The following is a 23068-nucleotide window of genomic DNA, read 5'->3' as shown; positions in this document are numbered from 1 at the left end:
AATGAAAATATCTTGTATACACAACTTATGATGGAATATTTGGGAAATTGTCATTCAAAAAAGAGTACTAAATCTATTATGGATATAGGAACCGGGCAGGGGCCTATAATAAGGGTATTATATAATTTGAAAGACGATATCCCATCCATGAGGGAACTTAACTTGTTTTTTAATTTTGATAGTTGGAATTGAAGTGAGATCAGCTGCACACACTTTTAGAGAAATATTCGGGATAATATCCGGGGGATTTAGGTGTGGGAGGATCATTAGGTATCCCCCCCCCCCCCTCCCTATAGGGAGATCAATTGCATTTTCAGAAATGAAATTCAGCAAGCCTGCGTGGTGCACACTTTGGGTGAAAGAGGAACAGTTTTCTACGAAAAAGAAAAAAAAATATCTCATCTAGAAAATTTCGGGGAGGGGGGCAAAATGATATAATGCATTATTTTTTCTCAGATATTTTTATTTGGTGGGAGTTACTGCTCCGCCTCTGACTTTTAGTGCTGCAACGACTTGAGAAAAGACTATTGCAATGTAAACATTGCCCGCCAGAGCGCGAGGTCATTATGTAAGCAACTTGCCCACAGCTGAACAATATTGAAAGGCATGCGTGTGAAGTGCTGACCACTGTATTATAGACTATGTACTAAAAATCGTGTTCTAGTTCGGAGGATCGAGGACTGACCATCTACGAAATGTATCCGGGAATTTGCAAGTTGTATGAAGAAGTGTGAATTCAGTCTCGTGGCTTGCAAAACGGACGATAGATCAGCTCTGTCTGGTGAGAAGGTGAGATGAGGGAGACGTACAGTTCGCTCGTAACAAATCATGAAATGTATTGTTAGGTCCTTAATTCTCGTGGGTGCCAGGGCCAGGGTGGGTGTAGCAGATTAGATGCAATCAGCTGGCAATGGCAATGCAACAATAATGATGCAATGTCAGTGTTGATGGATGGTGGATGATTTGTAGAATCTCTCTCGCAGGATCTCGAGTTCTTGCCTCCCCCCCCCCCCCCCCCCCCCCCACTGCCTCCCACCTTGTGTGTATTTAAAGGGACTGTACAGTACTGGTTGAGGTGGGGATTCGCATCATGTATTGAACATTCCTAAGTCAGTAAGTGAGATCATGAGAAACCTCTTATGAAATATGAAAGAGCAGGCATACTCGTGAAATAAGTCCCACCACTGCGTGTCCGTACTAATACTACGGCAGCTCGAGCTCGCCTGTTCATACTCGTGAATTCAGCCCCACCTTGTGGCGTTCATCGGTAGATAGTACGACAGTCACGCGGTGGGGCTTATTCTTCCACAGTACTCGTGAATGCGGCCCCACCAAACAAGGATTCAACATTTATGTGATATTTGATGAAAATTGGTTTTCAAATGGCTCAGATATCCAAAAAAGTGATAATTATAAAAGGTGACGGGCCACGCCTTTTATTAGGATCTCTTTGTTTCACCATGTTTTTGGATATCTCAGCCATTTTAAAACTGATTTTAATCAACTAAACTTTTGATACCCCTTACAGAATTGCATGCTCTTTGACATCTCAGAGAGTGGTTTCTGAATATCTCGCATAACGTCAAAAGCTAAATCCTTGCCTCAACCAGAACTGTACGCACCCTTTAATGTGCACATTTGGGGCATGGGGGCGTATCCACATGAGGATTTGTTGAATGTTACTTGTAGGCCTACGTATCATGTAGGATTTCCTTCTTATTTTAGAGGACAGTTCTATGCAGAAATGCCAGAATGTGTTCATGAGTGGTGCATGTACACTGATGACATCATCAACATGATCAACTGTGTTGCTGTACACAGGTGTCTACTACTGGTGACAGTGTAATTTTGGACAACGTATTTTAACATTGTTGGTTGGTCCTTATCGGCATACATTTTTTCTGTGAAGCTTACCAAGAAATGGGTTTAGGTACATATGTATTAGGATGAGGGCAATGAGTTCATGAGTTAGCTCAGTCGGTAGCATGTCTGCCTCATGATCCAAAAGACTTGGGCTTGATTCCTGAGTCTCCTGAGCAATGATGTTGTTTACATAATCATACTATCCCCTCTAGTAAGTACAAGCGTTGTAGGCAAAAACACTGTCCCTCGGATAGGACATAAAATGGAGATCCTGTGTGTGAATGGTAGAGAGTCGCAACTCATGCACGTAAAAGATCCCACTTCATTCATTCATCGCAAAGAGCAGGGTGTTTCCTTCTGAAGTGCCCCCGCCTTGATCCATCTGGACCCCATGGAAGACCAGCTATTGCAGCTGAATATGGGCTACTACTATCCATCAGCCATCTTCTCAGATGGAAATGTATAAACAAACAATGTGTCAGGCATGATGGGGAGATGAAAGTTGGGTATTGTGCAAGGACACTATGCAGAGAGGCACCATGTCCGATTTATATGCATAATCATTAGAAGAAACACTAAAGAATTCATAACTTTATGGATTGTATTTAGATTCTAAGTATTTTACGTGTTGTGTGTATTATAAGAGCTACTCACATGTGTTTGTTTGTACAGTGTCATTATCTCAATACAATTTGTAGTGGGAAAAGAAAACACTGAGCAATGCCCTTGGGAACCTCAGATGGACTGCAGGTACTAATAAAGCCACACCTTGACATCATGGCGAGACCAATATATCAAGCATGTTTCTGCACGAAGATTTGAGTATGATTTCTTTTACTTATGATTGTGCTGTGCCAGTTTTCAGTCTATTATGAGGTAAGGCTTGAAAGGAAATGAAACAGAATTTGCAACAAATTGAAAACAAATACACATTAAAAAAATGTGTGCTAAGAAGTAAATTCCCATGTACAGATAAGATGTGAACATCGAAAGAGATCATAAGACGGAGATTTACATTAAATAAGGAAAAACAAGTTTGCTTTTCTCTTATTAAAGGTTTGAAATATGATTTTTTGTTGACAAATCATACCTGCCTGCCAAATTATCATCTGCCACAGCAGGGAATATAGGAGTCAACGATGTCTACAGCTGAGCCAGCAAACACTTCCTTGGAAGTGCCAGACCAAGAACCAACCACAAGGGATGAAAACTCTGCCGCCAGCCCGGCTGGACCTGGCCCAGAGGCAACAGAGGAAACTAAGGTGACAAAAGCGAAGGAGGAGGATCCAGCTTCCAGCACAGCAGAAGATAAGACTGCTGTATCAGGTTCTACTCCTACAGGGGCAGAAGAAACACAGCAAGGTCCCAACAAATCAAAAGGTGAAAGGTCAAAACAAATCTTCAATGCTGATGAAGCAGTCTTGTGCTGCTTCCAATGATTCACCAGCTGTTTTCACAATAAATATCGTCAGTTCTGAGAAATGTTCAACTGACAGACATTCATGTCTTGATTACATGCGCTCTAGGGTAAAAGTGCATCTGTGTACATATATTAATCAATATTAACATTTGAACAAACAATTACAATTACATTCACAATTTATAAAGTAAATATAGACTTGGCATCATGATGTCATTACACAAAGATAAGATGAAATAAAAACTGTGCTCTCTGCTGAAAGGTCTTACCTTAAAGGCATAATTTACCATTTGCAGAGGAAACAAAAACCCAGCATTAGTGCTTCAAAATAGTTCTGAAATGTGAGTTAGGGATAGAAACTACCAGTGTAAAAATTTGAACCAGTATGATTGATGTTAAGTATTGTTAAACATACAAAATGTGAATAATAGTTATAATAAAAATGTTTCTAGACTATAAACTGTCTTCAGATATGGTTTAATGAGAAAAATAGTGATATCTCCTTATATTTTCGGTTTTATTGCCAAAAAAAAAAATTATATGGCAGGATGTTTTGTGATACAACTGACCTACACATATGCATCAAAAGTGATATCTTGAACATTTTTTGAATTACTGCTCCCAAAGGTAAACAGGACCTTTAAAAAAAAAGTGGGGGGGGGGGGGGGACTAGAAATACTGGTAAGGTGAACAAATGAAAGAATTTTGAAGAACCTGTGTCCATTTTGAGTGGCCTGTAAATGTTATTTATTCAGAAAATTGACAGTGGCAAATGGAGACTGCACTCTATGTTCAAATGATAAGAATAGAGTATATGAGTATAATGATAATGATAATGATAATGAATAACACCTATAAAGCGCTTAATATTAATGTTTCTAAGCGCATTAATCCGGAAAAACAAATATTGAGGTAAGATACAGCATTATATACATATGATATAACAACAGCAACAACAACAACAACAAAATTAGGATTGAGTAAACAGATAAGTTTTAAGTTTTCAACGATGATTTGATTTGATAAAGCGTGTACTCAAAACAAGATAATAGTGTGAGGAAAGGTCAAATTATGAATTTCTAGAATTTCATACTGATATATCTAGCAAGCAGAAATTGTTAGCCATGGGGAATGTGAGATTGTATCATCACTTTATGTAAATTGCATACTTGGGTTGTTTACAAGGCCCACTGTACTATGAGAACACAAATGTTTAAATTTTTACTTCTCTTTTTTTTTGCCTTGTGGTGAAACTCACTTTTCTGATTTGTCATGTATGTTTTTTAAAAAAAAGGAGAGAGAGAAAAAATAACCCAAGGAAATGTAAACATTTGTATGTATGTGGGAAACAAGCAAGGTGAAGAATTCATCACCTCATTCAGTTTGCTTGTATAGCATAGTAGGACACTTACTATGGTCTAATAACATTCTTATTGAAAGCAAGTATTGTTAAGCAGAGGGGTGAAGGTTGAGGTGTGATTTGTCTTCAATTCTACAAATTTCATGTTTAGAGGGAGACAAAATGAAGAAATATCACACATCAACATTCTTACTGTACTTTTGATGAGATAAAACTTCTGCCATGCCGTTTGTTGGGTTTTACTCTATTGAAGCCAGCATTTTGTGGAGGAGATTTGCTCGTCTAACCCATATACAGAGGAAGAACCCCAGACTGGATTTGAAGGAGAGAAAGTTGTTATCGTCACTGGGGCAAACTCTGGGATCGGTCTGATAGCAGCAGAATTGTTTGCCAAGAATGGCTATGACACCATCATTGCATGCAGAAGTGAGGAAAAGGCTACTGCAGCTATTGCCGAAATCAGACGGAAGGTACCCAATGGAAAGGTCACATTCATGAAGGTATTCCATTTTATTTTTTATTTTCCATATGATATCTTGCCCAAGGTTTCTTATTACTAATCTTCGTAAAGCACCCTAATTTGTGTTACGAAGGTCCTTCATTTTCATAGGTTTCAGAAGCTATCCTCAGTTAAGCAATCAAACCCTGTTGTGATTTGTGGACTTTGATTAGTCTTGATTAAAGATAAAAAAGGGCAGATTCCTGAGTGGGTTAAGTGGGGTCTAAGGGTCTTTAAAATGACTGCCCATTATGATTTTGTTTTGTTTTTTAAGCCTGTAAGATAATCAGACAAGGTAAGGTTTACATCAATAAGGAATGTATGTCACTTTGAGGAGATATTTGGCCAGATGTTAGATTTAAAAAAATGTAAGCAATAAAATTCACATTCATATGTTCTGCTATGAAAGAGCCCAGCAAAATCTTGTAAGGAAACATTTATTGCAAGATGAATTCATAGCCAAATAATCATTGAATGCATTGTATTACATACATTGAATATTGTGTACACCATAATATTTGCATGTGTAAACTTTTGTGGATTGGGGCTTGTAAGGTAATTTTTCAGAGTGATTGAATTCACAATCAATAACCACATTGACATAATTAAGCATTGAAAGTATTATCTGTTTTATCTCTTTACAGGAGAAATGTCAGTGATTTATAACCTTAATTTTGTGAATATAAGTCAACTTGTGAAATTTGTGAGAGTAAAAAAAAAAGTACTTATAAATGTGCCTCGCTCTGAAGTAAGCAGGAGATGATGGATATGTTTTTGTGTATCCTGCCCTTCCTAGCTTGACCTTGGCTCACTGCATTCAGTCCGGGAGTTTGTAGACGCATTCCATGCTACTGGAAAACCCCTCCACATTCTCTGCAATAATGCCGGACTTACAACAGGATTTTCTGTCAAGCAGAGAAGTGAAACGGAGGACAAGTTTGAAATGACATTTGGTGTCAATCATCTTGGTAAGCATTCTATTTCTTTTTAAGCATGTGGCGCAGGTGTGCTGCATATTAGAGGGATGGTACAGTATTGGTGGAGATGAGAATTGGACTTTTAACTTTTTGCGAGATACCAAGAAAACACTAATGATATAGCACAGAGCATACCATTTTAGGAGGAATTCAAAGTTTATTTGATGAAAATCGGGTTTGGAATAACTGAAACATCCAAAAACAAAGTAAAACAAAGCAATTGTAATAAAGTGTGGGTCCCACACTTTATTAGAATCGCTCTTTTTTGGATATCTCAGCCATTTCAAAACCAGTTTTCATCAAATAAACGTTGAATTCCTCATAGAATTACATGCTCTTTCATATTTCATAAGAGGTTTCTCTTTATCTCACCTAAAAATGTTAGAAACCCCGAATTAGGTCTCAACCAAAACTGTACGTTCCCTTTAAGATGTAGATCACATTAAATTTAGTACGTTTTGTGAAAAAGCCCTTGGGTCGACGAACTCTATGCTTTCTTTAAAAAGACATTTTTTATTTTTCTGAAAAAGCAGTTGAGATCATGGTCAGTGACATGTCTATTGCAGATTTCCCCTTGTAGTTTGTCAAGTGACTGAGTGAGCATGCTGTAAAGATTATGATGGCCATATACTGCAATTATTTTGGCATGTTGGCCAACCTCTATGCTGTCATAATATTTCTTGGATAGACACGCACATGTATGTGACCTGTCTTTAGGCGTGGCACTATGGAAGCCCTACATATTATGGTATGATTGAAATCTGCTGAAATTGGGTTAAGTTCTCATTAGAGAAGGAAAATGAAGACATTGAAAGTTGCTGACGTGGGGTTGAGTTCTCTTCCACTAAGCATTTCCTTGAGGTGTTTTTTTCTTCCATTAATCCAAACCATCTGCAATCAATTTTTGGAAGTAGAATTTTTTTATCTTTTTAATTTTTTTTTTTGGGGTCCCCAAAGAGTTTTCATTGTAGGCAAGTTGCCTGTATAGCAGTTTTGATTATGCAGGAATGTTATGATTCATGACCACACAGAAACCTTTAGTGTTGATGATGAATTATTTTTTGCATGTGAACAGGGCACTTTCTGTTGACCAACCTCCTCATGGAAGACCTGAAGAAGACGGCTCGTTGCCATGGAGAGGCCAGGATTGTTTCCACCTCATCCCTCTTGCATGATCCAGATAGAACGAGAGGTAAGCAGAGTAGTCTCTCTCCAGGTGTTTCGTTGAAAGTAGGCATGGATTTAGAAGATGCTTTCTTTGTCATTATGGAGACTCAAGTAGAAATGAAGTACCAGACACAGGCCTGTATGTTCATGCAGTAACCACACTTTCAATTCAGCTGCCCCTGCTGGTTATGGTCAGCTGTTGGTGTGGGAGGTTGTGTGTTGCGCACAACCTCGCGTGCCAACAGCCGACGTTCAGCTCGCCTCAGCCAACCACTTCCATCTAGGTCCGCATTCCCCATATATTGCCCTGCTCTTCTCACTTCACGCTTCACTTCTGACGAAGGACAGTTAACCTGCCCGAAACTTCAAGTTCCTTGGTTCTCCTAGTTATTCTTATAACTAGACATCTTGCTCTACCTTCACTAGCACTTTTTACTCCGTATTCCAATTCTCTTTCCTCTCTCTCCTACACTATCATCTGTTTCTACTCTACTTATCTTTTCTTCTTCTTCTTTTATTTCTTGCTTCCATACAACCCAACGGTCCTTTTCAGGACCACCGTATTAATTACAGTTTTCTTCACAGGTTTATTTTTCTTGCCTTCTCCCCTCAGGACTACACTTTAACTTTATTCAATCTGTCATTTTGCCTTTCTCCCACTGGAACCTCGTCAGGATTTAACTGTCATTAATTTCCTCCCCACAATTTTTCTCTCCTCTGCAGCATTTATTTCTAGGATCCACCCAAGCCCATTCCCTCAACTTTCGACACTTTGATTCCTCTTTTTTTCCTTGTTCTTCTTCTTCTCTTGGTTTTTCTCCCCTCCCCCCCCCTCTCTCTCCCTTCTCTCATCATAGTCTCATCTCTCCTTGACTTACCTTTCCTCCGCTGGATTATTCATCCTTTCTCCATTGATTCCGCATCCCATAGTCCACTTTGTTCGCCGACTTCGTTCTTCTCTTTGGTTTCAGGAATCTTCACTACTTTTTCCTATACCCATGATTTTCCAACCTTCACTCCTCCCTCATTTTTCTCCTCTTAATGATGTCCGAACATCTTACTTGATTCTCACTCTATTCATCCTTACCACTCTCTCTGTTCCTTTCTCTACCGTCTCCACTAGTGCAACTTCAACTTCCAGCCCATTACTGTCCCCCACTCGTCACTTTTTACCCTCCTTACAACACCCGTATGTCGCTTCCCTCTTTAATTCTCCTCTTTGTAGGTTCGTCTTCTGCCAAGCAACAATCCGGTTAAGGACTACATACACATGGTGTCACCGCAAACCTTTCTCCTTAAAGGACAAGTTCACCTTCATAGATATGTCGGTTGAGTTAATGCAGCAATATTAGTAGAACACATCAGTGAGAGTTTGAGCTTGAATCAGACAATCCGTTAAAAAGTTATGAATTTTTGAAGTTTCTGCTCAGTCACGGCTGGATGAAAAGACTACTATAGCTTGTGATGTCACATGAGTACAACGATATAAAGAAAGAATAAAGAAAATTCAACATATTTCCATTTTTCTCGCATAACAAAAGAACACTCGACTTCTCTCTTTCAGAAGGCAGGGGGAATGATATTACCCTTTACATACGTCAGTAGCAAGTCGAAGAACTGTGCACTTTATTCAAAAAGTAAAGTTTTGTGAAATTCTCTTTTTATTTTCCTTATATAGTTGTACGCATGTGACATCATACACTGTAGTAGTCTTCTCTTCCAGCAGTGACTGCGCAGATACTTAAAATATTAGTAACTTTTGAACGGATTGTCCAATTTTCCTCAAACTTTCACTGATGTGTTCTACTATTATTGCTGCATTCTCTCAATCCCTATGTATATGAAGATGGACTTGTCCTTTAATTCATTTACTTCACCATGCAAACCTTTAAACTACTTCCCTAGGTTGTTCCCTGAAGTTTCTCTGTAATTCAAAGCTTGCTGTCTGATGAAGGACAGCTAGTTAGGCCATCCTATGATAAGAAATAGGATTCACATCAGGTTTCCTGTATGTCTAGGTCGGAACACATGACCTTTACAAGAGAAGCTGTATGACCCACCAGGTCTTCCCAATCTATCTAAAATATTGGCAATTTCCATGTTAAATGTCAGTGCTTACTGAGCAAGCAGTCCATCATTTATTACAAGGATTGAACAGTTTTGAACACTAATGAGGGACTTACCGTCATACAGTGTAATGGAGCATATATTGGAAGAGAGATGGAGAGAGAGAGAGAGAGAGAGAGAGAGAGATGAAGACATGGCATATTCTTAGAAACAAGGACACAGCTAGTTCCATCAGACAAAATGTTTTGATGTTTCTTGCTTGTGAAAGGTGTTGGAGGAGGCAATGTGTTTTTAGACTGCTATCTGCCCTACATCTTGTCATTGTGTGAGAAAGTAGAGGCATCCAAGTCAGTGGTGCACTGCAGTTGAATTGCTCATAATTTACTAGTTTTTATCGGTGCATATTTTTTTTTCACTGGGCTAGCAGAGGTGCATAGAGGTGCATAAATTCTGCCCATAGTGCCCTAGTTAGCATGCACAGCAGTGGGAAAAGACTTTGTTCAAGTGCTGGTCATCTTAACAGATACAGTCAGTCCGCAGCGTGTGCGATAATGAGGCACGAACGACAATTTTATTCAGAATCACGTTAACGCAGTTTGTGCCCTTGAGACTGACGAGATTTCGCGATACTTTGCGAGAGTTTTTGCAGAGGTCGCACAACAGCTTTCATAGCTTTCGCAGTGCATTGTTTGACCCAGGATGGTTAGTTAAGTTATAGAGCTGATTATGCTCATTAATTTGATACCTAATTTCCCTATTTTTGATGTCAATATAGTAGTCCATTTTAGCATCAAAGTAAACGATTATTTTGCCAATGTTCAAGAAGCTTTTAGATCATAGTTTGATGTTTTGCTAGTTCCTGACTGGTATTGAAAATAGATCTCCGTAATTTCTTCGATTTCACACTCGTGAAACTTGAGCGAGTATGATCAATTAAAAAACGAAGAGGGGCACCATTTTTAAGGTTGTGAATTTTCCTGTTGAAAACAAGGCAAATTATGTTTTCTTACTGGAAGTGGGGTAGTGAATGAACACGCGTGGAATGTGTTGTTGATACCCAGACAATGGTCGTGGACAATGGCCAGGATTGGAATGTTTCATGAGGAATTCCACTATCGTAGCTAGTCTTTGTTCATTCTGAAATGTGGTGTGTGCAAGCACATGGAAACATGTGCTTACTTCTTTCATGTGCATGCATTTCACCCTGTGTCAAGAATTCAGACTAGCAGTGCTCGGGGCAATCCACATGAATAATTGATTAAGCATTCATGTGCCTTGCAGCAGAGCTCGGGACAGGTGGCAGCCAGGTCCATTGTTCAGGGTCATTGTAAGTGCACACTCACATACACATCATTGGTTCCTGTGTAAAGTTCGAGTTTTGTATAGAGAGTGAAAATTCGATCACAATCTGGAACCTAACATTTAAAACTCACAGCATTGAGTCAGCAGCCAATGGATACTACGCAATGCGACACGCCGCGTCTTGCGACAGATTTCGACCAATCACAGACCCGGAATTCCGGTGCGAATGCGAGGATAATCTTTTTAAACTCGACGCTAGACATGTCTCTGAATTTTGCTAGTTCCTGACCCGTATTGAAATGAAGATGGGAAAACGTGTCCTTATTGTGATACTATATACTTTAGCGGACATAGTCTTCACCATATTTTAGAGGGGCATGAAAGATTTCAGGTTAGTTTTTTGGCGTCAAACGTGAAGGAATATTTTTGAATACAATACCGAACTTCGAGAGGGATTTTGATATTCTATATTCTTCTTTTCTGTTTATTTTGATCATGAGCATATTTGCTTATGTTTTCTCTTTCAGTCGAAACTAAAAGTGTCGAAAACTGACGAGAAATACTCGTTCTACACGGATTTATTCATGACCATGTATCTGCTCATTACGTATGCAAGCACCGCTCAGCCGTGAATACGACTTGAATAAATACTTGCGTTTTCGCTCGCGCTGCGGACTGACTGGATAAGCGTGTTTGCCCATAGGCTACTTGTGGTGACCCACACTGGGACTAGGTACTGAATGTAAATTGATGTTGCAGTCAGACCTTTCAGTGTGTGTACGCTCAAAGATTACTGGGATGATTGCTCTGTTAGATTGATAACAATGTCTGATGTGTGCACCTTTAGCCCTAACCTAAGAAAGGTGAGATCAAAATTGTCTAGCAATGTACATAGACCCATATATCTTCTGCTGGTCATGAACCAGAAGGGTGGTTTCATGTTCCAAGATTTGAATGCAAATAGAATGAAACAATCTATTCTCATGAAATAGAGAGTTTGTTCAGTCAAATGTGGATAGATTTATAAGTATTGTTCCAAATATCAGGTGAAGAAGTGCCCTTGTAAATAAGTGATTGTGAACATTTTACTAAAAATGAAAATGATATAAAATTGACACCATAATTTAGGGGAGATCAAGCTCTACAACATGATGCCAATGACTCAATACCCCCCCCCCCAAAAAAAAAAAAAAATAAACAAACACCCAAAACACAACAACAACAAACAAACACAAAACAAACAAACAAACAAACAAAAACGAATTGTGATAATGACCTTCTGGTTCCAGGCTGACAATATGATGGAATGAACCAGTCCATTTTCAGACGCTAGGACAGCCCCTTCAAAAGCAGCCTTTGTTCCTGAATGAAGAATTTATTGTGTGTAGACACTCTGTATGCCATGGTTTCTCGTAGTGGTTGGATAAGAGTTGACCTCTGTTGAGTTGTATTTCATGAAACCTTATTTAGATACATGATGATTAGGGAGGTTAATTCATGAGCATGTATAACATCTGGAATACTATCAGTATATTTAAAAGTGAATCAAATACATTAACAAAGTATAAAGAAAAATAAAGCCATTCTCAGACTAATGCTCACATTTGGCACTTTTGATTTCCAGTGGCTCTCTCTGTGTTTCTTTCGATTGATAATTGTCATACTATGTTTGATATACATTGTAATGCTAGAGACAGTACTGTATACACCGAATATTTCGCGAGGCTTTTATTTTCACAAATTTCGCGAGTCATAGGTGCTATTCGCGAAATGAAAGGCACACAGAAATTGTAATCACGCTATGAATGTGACTTACGCCTAAACATTTTTCTGTTAGGCACAGGACTCCATGATCCTGAATTTAACCACTCGCGAAATCGTCGGGAAGTTCCGATTTGCGAAAATTTAGACTCGCTAAATATATGGTATATACAATATTTTTCTGAGCTGTTTATTTGTGTGAAGCATCATTAAGCCTCATGCAAAACAAATTATTATCTCTATTTCTTCAGGAAAGAAAGCACATCTGGACTTTGACAATTTGATGATGGACAAACCAGGCACGTTTGATGGCGAGCTGGCATACCGTAACTCAAAGCTGGCAAATTGTGCCTTCTCTGTTGAACTCTCAAGGAGGCTTGAAGGCACCAACATCACCACAAACACAATCTGCCCAGGTATTCTGTATTCTAATTCTATTGTCATTTTTGTTTGAATTATTAAGCTATGAGATTCTGATTTTGTACCCTAAATTCTTAAATGGATTCTTAAATTCTTAAAAGTATGAGAAAAGAAATGACTGGATAACATTAAGAAGAGATGGCTTACTCCATTCCAGAGTTATTTCCACTTCTTAAACTAGGTGTTGTGTTGATGCTTATTCATAGATAGAGGAGTTTCTTGTGTGTCCCATTCTTGGCATGAAGACTGTAAAGATTACCACGGTTTGACTTTACTTTTGACAGACAAATATTGAAGAATATGTCAGCTATTCTAACTCTTTGGCAGTGCTCTTTCTCTGTATACTAATGCTAGTATTTATTTATTATTTTAAATGGTATATTAATGGAGGTTGTTACATTAAATGCACAGAAGAGCAGCGTTTGTAGTAGGTAGACCACATTCGAAATGAGAAAAAGAAGAAGAAGAATGGTATGAAAAAAATTGGGGGTAGGCAGGGCGAGGGGAGACTATTGATCTATTATGTCTCAACATGATGAATCATTGGTAAATGTTGCACAGAATTCACTTTTGGGAGCATATGATGTTCTCAAGCAGTTGTTGAGAAGAACTCTTTAAAAGCTCTGCATTCACAGATCAGCACAAGATATATTTTTTTATTCACTCATTCCTAGGTTTTATTCCGTCCACTGGGATTGGCCGCAACGAGACACTAGGCACCAAGATAAAGCTAGCTTTTGTCATCCCCTTGCTGAAGTTGTTTGGCGTCACTCGCACGGTGCAGCATGGGGGCGGACTGCTGTATGATGTGGCAACTAATCCACAGTGGAAAGGTGAGAGAGGAGAATGTGAAGCAGTGACATATACTAGGTAATACCTGCCTGGAGGAAAGGGCAGACTGATAATCAATGATGATTAAAGTTGTTGGTGGTATTAGCTGCAGCAGTTGAAGTAAAGCAAAACCAGAATTTTTTATGGGCATTTTAATTTCGCAAATTTCACGAGAACCAAGATTCCCCAAATCAGAATGCATACAAAAGGTCTTGTTTATTGCATTGAATGCCAGCGGCAATTCACAAAAAAAGGCTGTCAGCTCCAATTCATAAAAATTTCATGCTCCCAAAATTTCTTGCTTTACAGCAGTAATAGTAATAGTAATAGTAATAGTAATAGTAATAGTAATAGTAATAGTAATAGTAATAGTAATAGTAATAGTAATAGTAATAGTAGTAGTAATAGTAATAGTAATAGTAATAGTAATAGTAATAGTGGTAGTTGTGTTCAGTTACTACCTAATTGTCATCATCATCATCAGTATCATACAGTCTGTACTTTGACAAGAATATTTTGTACTAGAGGTATAAATTATGAGATTTAGCAGGGATATGTTTTGTTTTGCACTTGAGGTACAAGTAATTTTATCTTTTTTTCTCCATGTTCCGTATCATGCATGTGTTCTCTCAGGCGTGACTGGCAGACATTTCTCAGACTTCAACGAGATATTGAGTTCTGAGGAATCCAGAGAGGTGGAGGTAGGGAAGAGGTTGTGGGAAGTCTCCGCTGACCTCACCAAGTGCCCAGAGGCCAAGACTTTTGGAGTCCAAGCTTCATAGGGTCATTCTGAAAGGTTAGCTCCAACTTGTGACAAGTCAGAATCTAGACAGAGAGAAAAAAAGAATGCATTCCATTTCATCCCAGGTAGTTGTTTGATAAGATCATCATTGTCATTTTAAGCCAAACCATTTCTATTTCTACTAGAGTGTACTGACTTTGTGATATATTAAGTCTAGAGATGTCTATTTTGCTGTTGTTTAATGAGTGGGCCTATGTAGTATGATCCCGTTATAAAGATAACTACAACAAATGAAACTTTATAACACAAAAGTAACCTGCAAGAAGGTAACCACTAGAAGCAAGCACAATTTATTCCAGGCTTTATCGTTTAGAGTGCTTAAAATATTATATAGTATTTATGCTTTTATACGCCAAAATTGATCAAACAAAGAAAACAAAAAATACTTGTGAAATTGAGCATTTTTACTGTGTGCCACAGTGCAATGGATTAACCAAAGTAAGTCTTTTTAATTTACATGAGCCAAATGACTCAAGTGAGCTCTTGCATTTATTCACTGTCCAGCGTGTGTCAATGTGCATAAACTGTTTAAATTTGCAGTCTTCTTCTTGAAAATCCCATGACAGATTTACACAAAACTTTACATATGACTACAAGTGCTCAACTGCCATATGCAAATTATCAGGGCTATTTTTGTTTTAAAGGTTTGTGTGCTATACCAAAGGAAGAGCTCTGTTGAGACGTATGTGTGCTTATTGATGTATACATTAAATATGCAGATTTTCATGCAAAGTGCAACTTACCTTTTGTGTAAAAACAGGTCAGTTGAGTGTGGTGTCTTTGTATTTTGGTCATCCATTTCATCATACACCAAACCTCACAAAGACTCATAATGAATTGATGTAGAGTCTCGGATTAGATTCAGGAAATTAATGTTACTCTTTAACCTTTGCACAGTAGGCCTACATTTTCCATGGTTTAATTGGGACTCTCATGATAAACAGGAAGACTGTGGGTGATATGAAAGACATCAGCATTTCTGAGGAATTTTCTCTGAATACCCAGGGATTTGACAGGGTATTGCATCATAACACTATTTGCGATAAGCTTGTCAGTGATATTTCAAGTGTATGAATGATTCAGTGTGCAGTCGGGTCTCTTGTATCGTGCTTTGTGTAATATATGTCTCTTACTAGAAAGGACGGCGTGATTACACACAACATAAAGGAATGGAGATAAAATGTACCCAGACTCTTGACTGGGTGTGTAAATGTTGTCGAGACAAAACAAAACAAAACAACAAAAACGAAACAAAAAACAAAAACAAAACAAACTGCAACATTTTAATGTAGGTGGACAATGTTTGGTTGTTAGAAAGCAAAATAACACATACATGTAGGCCTACAACTCAAAGCTTCAGGCAGTTTATCTCTACAACTATTTACCAGTCCTTCAACACTCATGTAAGTGGTAGAGTTGTTTTTATTTGCCTTATCTTTCTCTTTATGAAGATGCAAGCACTTTAAAGGCATAATTTACCATTTGCAGATGAAACAAAAAACCAGCATTAGCGCTTCAAAATAGTTCTAAAATGTGAGTTATGGATAGAATCACCATACAGTTATGGTTTAAAGAAAAAAATAGTGATATTTCCTTATATATTAGACTTTATTGCAAAAAAAAGAAGGAAACAGGACCTTTAATTGTATATGAATATGTGACTGAATGCTTTAAATAAAGCATATGAATTGTCTTACAGATATTGTAGGAGACATGAAAACACATGTACAGTTGCACAAAGCTTAATGCCATTCATTCTTAAATTTCTTATCAGTCAAACACTCCTGTAATTGTAACAGATGTCTTTCTTTGCTAATTTGTTTGTGTGTGTGTGTATATATATATACAGTTGTATACATACTCTCACATTTATACATTTCATGTATTTTAAGGGGTTTATTTATTTTTTAATGAAACGATTGTATTAAATTATGTAAAATGTTTATCTTTTTTGACAGTACGCAGTAATGGATACTTGCCTAGGATACACTCTTCATTCTGCAGTATCTCAATTCATGGGTTTATTTGGAGATCTGGATTGTAATTACCGATTGTTGGAATGTGAATGATAAAACACTGTAAAAACAAACACAAATTTGGTAGTTTAGATCCTGTGCTTCACTTCATGTCTCGAGAATGATTCTTATGGCGATGAATTGACAATATTGTATACCTGTATGTATAGTATGTGTACGTATATAGGCCTATTGTTTGTTAGTTTATTGTCTTATTATTTTCTGTGATACTGTTGTAACGTGACACAATATGTACTCTGTTCTTTAGCGCCTTGAGTATCTTTTTTAGGTAAAAATGAGTGCTTTATAAGAGTCTCACTATTATTATTATTATTCTATCAAGAATAGCACTCAATATCAAACACATGTCATGGTGGAAAGTTCTGGACAAGGCAATCAAAATGCTTATCTCTACTTACGTGTATAAATCATTTGCAAGTAACAGTAGGTTAGAAGGAAAAATATGATTTCAGTTGATATACAGTAGTTAAATGGTCTAACGGAAAGGGCAAATCATGTGAATTATGACGTGTGTAGGCTACATGAGCTTGAGTACACTCTTGGCTACGGAATGATCAGTTTCTTACACATTCTATCAGTTTTGTGCTATGTGTATGTATTCACACATCATTTTAGAAATGTTTTACAGTCTCTACTTATCAAATTCATAATAAGAAGCAATGCAATAACAGACATTTATTAAAGATAGTGACTTCTGCTACAAGCCTGATTTCACCAGATTAATGATTACATATATTGCGTAAGTATGAAATCGAAATTTTGCATTAAATCGTTTTTTTTATATTCGTTACTGACTGCCATTTTCATGAAATTTTTAATAAATATATGAAAAAGGAGATACTTTTAATGCATTTGTAATGTGTGAGACTGTCTTATTTTTATTGTTACCTATGTTCTGGAGGAGTCTGGTGTAATTTGCTTGAACTGTGAAATTGTTATGTTGAATAGGTGTCACCTAAGCAAAGCTGAGAAATAAATCTTCAAGATTCATTAATATTGTACAAGTTTAAACAGATATTTTGTTAATGTGAGTAAATAAACATAGAGGATAAAAAAGTAAAATAGACTCCCCATTAAAGTGAAGTCCTTGGGACTGGCAATTTTCTTTAGTAATATGGAAATTTGTTTTAACTGAACAAATAACATATTGTATAAAGATAATAGCTGATAGAGTGTAATTTGGGGACCAAAGTTTTTACTTTATAGTAACCAGATTTTCAAAATAACCATGTTCATTACATTGGGGATGCACTGTGTTGTGTCCTTGAAATGTATTTGAATAGCTGCTATGTTTTTATGATTAAGATGTTGTGTTACCGGTACTCTTTTTTATTTGCTCTGTGTTGTTAATGGCTTCCTTTTCCTTCATTCTGCGCAAGGTGCATTCAGGACACATGTCTTACATATATTTTCTGCAACAAAAGAAGCTGAAACCGTGATGCAAACTAAAAACCAACTTAAGAAATCATTCTGTGTGCGTGTGTGTGTGTGTGTGTGTGTGTGTGTGTGAAAACCACACAAATAACAAAGTAAAACGAAATGACTGCAATTCTCTTCATCATTGTATTTCATTTTATACTCTGCCAAGCAACTAAACTATACACTGAATCCAACTTCCTGATAAGTGTTCCCACTTGTATACTGTACCCACACTACATGTATGATCTATTTAACATACAGCAGAAGATACATCTAGACCCATTTAAAGGGTATTATGGAAGCTGGATTATAGAGATTGTAAATTGTACATAATGGTTTGCTTTACTATAATACACTGATTAGGAGCATTCACAATGACTAGGTGACTTAAATATACATTTGAAGCAGCAAAAATCACGACTTTATGGTGTGCTTTGACAGCCCAGTGTCAGTTCCACTTACAGTTTACCTGTTGCAGAAAGTAATTTGAGAGAGCTGAAAGGATTGGCTATAAGAGAGCAAGATTTAAAGTGGTAGGCAATGAAAGAGCAGGCTTACTTGTATTTTGGTTTGCGATGTACAATTTGCATGATGACAAAAATGCTTCTAGGCCCTTCAAATTTCATAATTCAAGAAATTTATGTTTGACTTCACAGGGAAAAATTCAGGTGTAAGATGTAAGGATCACTTTTCAGATCTTACAATAACAAAGTAGGAGTATGAAGAACAAACATTTTGTGAGGAATGCCTATTTCCATCTCAGCAACACACACATGGCATCTTTATGGTTTTTGCTGCATGCCTATGCGAAACAATGCAAAACTAAAAAAAGATACCAGGTAATTATCCAAAATGTTATTACTTAGTGCCTTAGACATACAAGATTAGACACACATCATTTCACATTTTCGCCCTGCAGATGCATATGCAAATCAATACAGACAACATTATTCTGATCAAACTTTAAAAGACCCGACAGGCCAATACTACAGTTCACTGCATAAAACATTCGCTACAGGTGTTGTTCAAAAGTATATTGTACACCTTAGATCTGCACTTCTGTAGCAAATAAGGTCTGTAGTCAACAAGGAAGACATGTCATTCAGTATTTCAAATTTTACCAGTCAAAATTGCTTAGATTTCAGATGACCCTCAGTAATTGCATTTCACTTCATTCTAGCTCTCTTGAAAAAGAGAAGATGCTAAATACTGTCTATGTCAAAGGCAATAAGAGTGAGTTCATCATGTAAGTGTTGTTCCTGGCATTGTGCATATCTAGGTGTATTTTGAATTCTTGCCTTCTGAATTGTCTTCATGACAAACATGTAATACTCTTGAGAGAGTGAACAAAAAATGAATGAAATGTGCTGCAGTGGTTTATGACATTAGACAGCTGTAAGATCAGAATTAATTCAAACCACAACCCATTAATCTTTATGTACCAGTGACATCGGTATGCATTTCTACTGTTGTATGAAAAGACAATCTTATAAACTGATGCTGGCAAGTTTCTGTGTAAAGAAAGCTTCGTAGCGTAAAGTAGACAACAATATTGAATGTAAAAGAAAGCACAAGCTTCTTGAAAATATGTGAGCATTCATCGTCAGTGGGAAATGAATGGTGATATTAATTCAGCCGTAATGGACATGTGATATGCAGCCATTTTAGTTTGGTCTAATGTAGGAATGTAGAATAAGCCGAGGAACCGCAAATCTAAAAAGTAAGAATTAGGAACATGTATGTCTATATCATTATGAAACAAAACTATCTGGACCATGACATTTTGTTTCCATAAAGAACGTATAAAGTACAGTTTCTCCTTATATTTTTATTGGAATGTGCTTTTTTTAAAAATTACTTCTTGACAATGGATTAATTATTTTCTATTACTCACCATCACGTCACTGATTGAAAGCAACAAGTGTGTTAAAAGTGTACCAGGACTGAAGAATAAATGTCCTTGATTAAGTAGTAACCCAGAACAGTATTGGTTATAATGGCAAAAGTACTTGAACAGTAATCCTCATTATTCTACACTCAGAATCAACATGGACAAATTTGTACAAATCTACAGATTATATGTTGTATAGCTGTACCGATCTTGTGTATACAACACACTCACATGTCTGATATACAATAAATAACTGGTCTAAAAAGACTTTCAATATATTACGTATACCTTAAAACAAAAGCAGGTAAACAATTATGCTGTGCACAAAATGTATCTAATGCCAACTAAGAACGTCACACATACTCATGAGGGACTAGGAATAAGGAATGTACTGAAATTACCTACAACCTTAATATCACAAGACAATACATTCTTCAAACTTTTTATATATACAAACTTCTCATAGAATTACAATGTAGTACGTCAGGTCATTAATCACATCAAAACAAGAAAAGAAATACCACATATGAATGTTGATTTCTTGGTAAAATCTGGCAAAAACTTATTTCAGTTCAAAAGGCTGTCAGCTCCTTCAATTGTATACTCATTTGTTCACTCTCATTGTACATGGACTATACAATCATGTACCAAAGTTACAAATATTACACATTATTGTAAGATATAAAACTACAAATTGCCAAATTTCACTGCAACTATTATCATATACATAGTACAGTAATTCATCCCATTATGTATTTTTTTTTTACTTTTTCTTGTTTCTATAAAGCAATTGTTATCAAGCTTCATTTTGTTTTTCCTGTAAAAATAGATCATTCATAGAAAAATCATTGCCTGTTAGCCTAAACTTGCTAACATACCCTCAACGTGTGAATTGTGTAGACAACATTGATACATGCATACCTACAATATCTTTGAGCTATTTTCCAAAACATAAATTACATAAGAAATATCAAAATTAAGTATTCATGTTTAACTTGGCAAATTACACACCACTCAGTTTAATTTGACACACAAGAAAACAAATGAGTAAACACCATGTGATTTACAATATATTTTTCATCTTTCCCCTCACTGCACAAATATTAGCACACAAAAAGTTTGATAAAAGCAAAACATATGACATGGTAGTATGTAATATAATGCTCTTAAAATACACAATATACTATACATGCAAAGAAAAAATAGTTAGAAAACATGTGAAAGAAAAATCCTGGCCTCCATAAAATATAGCAAACATGCATCTTTGCTGTTCTGTATTCCTGCACAATCTACAAAATAATATTACAGTCATAATTATATGAACATACATTTTGTATAAGCCTCATGAAATGTTTCTAAAAGCCTTTGGTTGCGCATAGATGTTCTTTATACACCTACTGTAAACTGCATTGCATTGATGTCCAATGAAAACATAAAGGTGTTATATCCCAAATAATCAATTTCAACAACACAATAACACAGGAATTCTCACATGCATGATTTTTTTTTTTTTTTTTTTTTTTTACAAATATGTCTTAATAAAACAGACATTTAATACAGGCACAATCTCACCGGAATGACAAGTTCAAAAACATCTGGCAGATGTACAACTGTAACTAGAGTCTTCTTGTTTTCATAAGATGTAAATTCAGTTTTGTCTTTATTTATAGAACGATGTAAATTCAGTCCTCTTGAAATTTTTAAGATGATTATGACAAGATAAAGTTCAGTCCTGTTGTTATAAGATACAAATTCAGACCTCTTTTTCAGTGTAAGATATGAATTCAGCCCTCTTGTTATCATATGTGACCCGCTACAACAAAAGGATCCTAAAGTCGCTGACGGGTGAGCCGAGAAAATCGAGTTTGAAGTCAGATCATCAAAATGCGTCAAAACGTACGTATTTCTGATTTTGACATAATTTTGTACTCTAGTGCATCATCTATCATCTGCCGAAATTTCGAAGCTAAGTGATCAAAGGAAAGGCAAGAAATCAGCGTTTTCCTGGGCCATGATTTTCAGACTTTCCAGGGTACAAAAACGTGTTCAAAGATTTGGATTTAGCACTGAGACTCCTCCCCTTGCAACGAGGGAGTGATCTCATTGGTCAGTGCGTGGCATCCTGATTACTGATTGGTCGTGTGTAGACCGCCGGCGCTAAGCTTGAATGAACATCGCGGAGGTTTCTAGGAGCGTACCTTCTATTGTCAATTGGTGAAAACTGTCTTGCTTCTCCTTGATCATGATAGCGTCGGAAGGAAAACTTTTGAAGGCGGTTTTCTCGAAACGCTGGTTTTTTAAACCACTCAACATGCGCTAATAAAATCATCGATATCTCTGCAACCGAGTACTTTTATGAGTCATGTTATATATGACATTAAAGTGAAAGAGTAAGGGAATAATGTCATGTCATTTTCAGAAAATTGTCTTTCCCCGACTTTCAGATCCTTTTGTTGCAGTGGGTCACATATGATCTAACTTCACTGCAGTATGAGGCAGTTAAAAAAACCACTACTGCTAACATTGTCCTCTTTTGAACACTTCTCACAATAATGGCACATTTACAGAATAAGAATATTTACACGCCCATAGATGAAAGTTGCACATTTCAGAACTTGATAAATATTGTACCATTAGGTTTTCTTTTGGGTAATTACAATGGAAAAACAAAACACAAATTATACCGACATTTGGTCAGAAAACATAGCAAGAATTTGACTTTCTATTCAAAACATTGATTGAGTCACACTTGGAACCACCAAATGAAACTACCCATGGCCTTTGAAAGGTGTAATGATGGAAACTCCTGTCCTGTAACTAATCCAAAATTATGCTGCAAAACCAGAGGGAACCGTAAAGTCAGCCTGTATATATCTAAAACTATATCTCTTCTAATATCCCCCCCTTTTCAATTTCCTGGTATCTGATAAGAATTAAAGTAAAGAGTATATCAAGGAAGAGTTAAATTCATTTACATATGCACAGCATGTGAGGATGTCCATGGCACTATCATTTTGCTTATTCACCCTAATACGATTGATTATCCATGCACACCTAGAAATACACTAATGCAGTTTGTATTATTCAGAAAAAAAAAATCTACACCACCAGAGTAATGGCCTTTTAATGCACATTGGCCCGAATTCACAAAGGTGGTACAAATGATTCCATGGTTTAAACCATGGAGCACAAAGTGTCGCACAGAATATTTGGTTATAAAATCAGTCATTTCATTGATGAAATTATTATTTTG

The 23068-nt window shown here is 36.8% G+C and overlaps 1 protein-coding gene across 1 annotated transcript; it reads left to right on the top strand.

The window, feature by feature from the left end:
* Positions 1 to 729: 729 nt before the first annotated feature.
* On the top strand, positions 730 to 14449 carry LOC139727189 (retinol dehydrogenase 11-like). The gene is made up of 8 exons (XM_071638149.1): positions 730 to 789; positions 2985 to 3243; positions 4941 to 5143; positions 5939 to 6110; positions 7195 to 7311; positions 12668 to 12832; positions 13511 to 13669; positions 14301 to 14449. The coding sequence occupies exons 2-8, from the start codon at positions 3003 to 3005 to the stop codon at positions 14447 to 14449; spliced, it is 1206 nt and encodes a 401-aa protein (XP_071494250.1). The 5' UTR covers positions 730 to 789; positions 2985 to 3002.
* Positions 14450 to 23068: the final 8619 nt, after the last annotated feature.

Source organism: Diadema antillarum, unplaced genomic scaffold, assembly GCF_040938485.1.
Source record: "Diadema antillarum isolate AM-2024a unplaced genomic scaffold, OU_Dant_1.0 seq00000122_RagTag, whole genome shotgun sequence".
NCBI classification, from domain to species: Eukaryota; Metazoa; Echinodermata; class Echinoidea; order Diadematoida; family Diadematidae; genus Diadema; species Diadema antillarum.
Note: the sequence above shows the minus strand (reverse complement) of the source record. Positions and strands in the feature narration are given on the sequence as shown.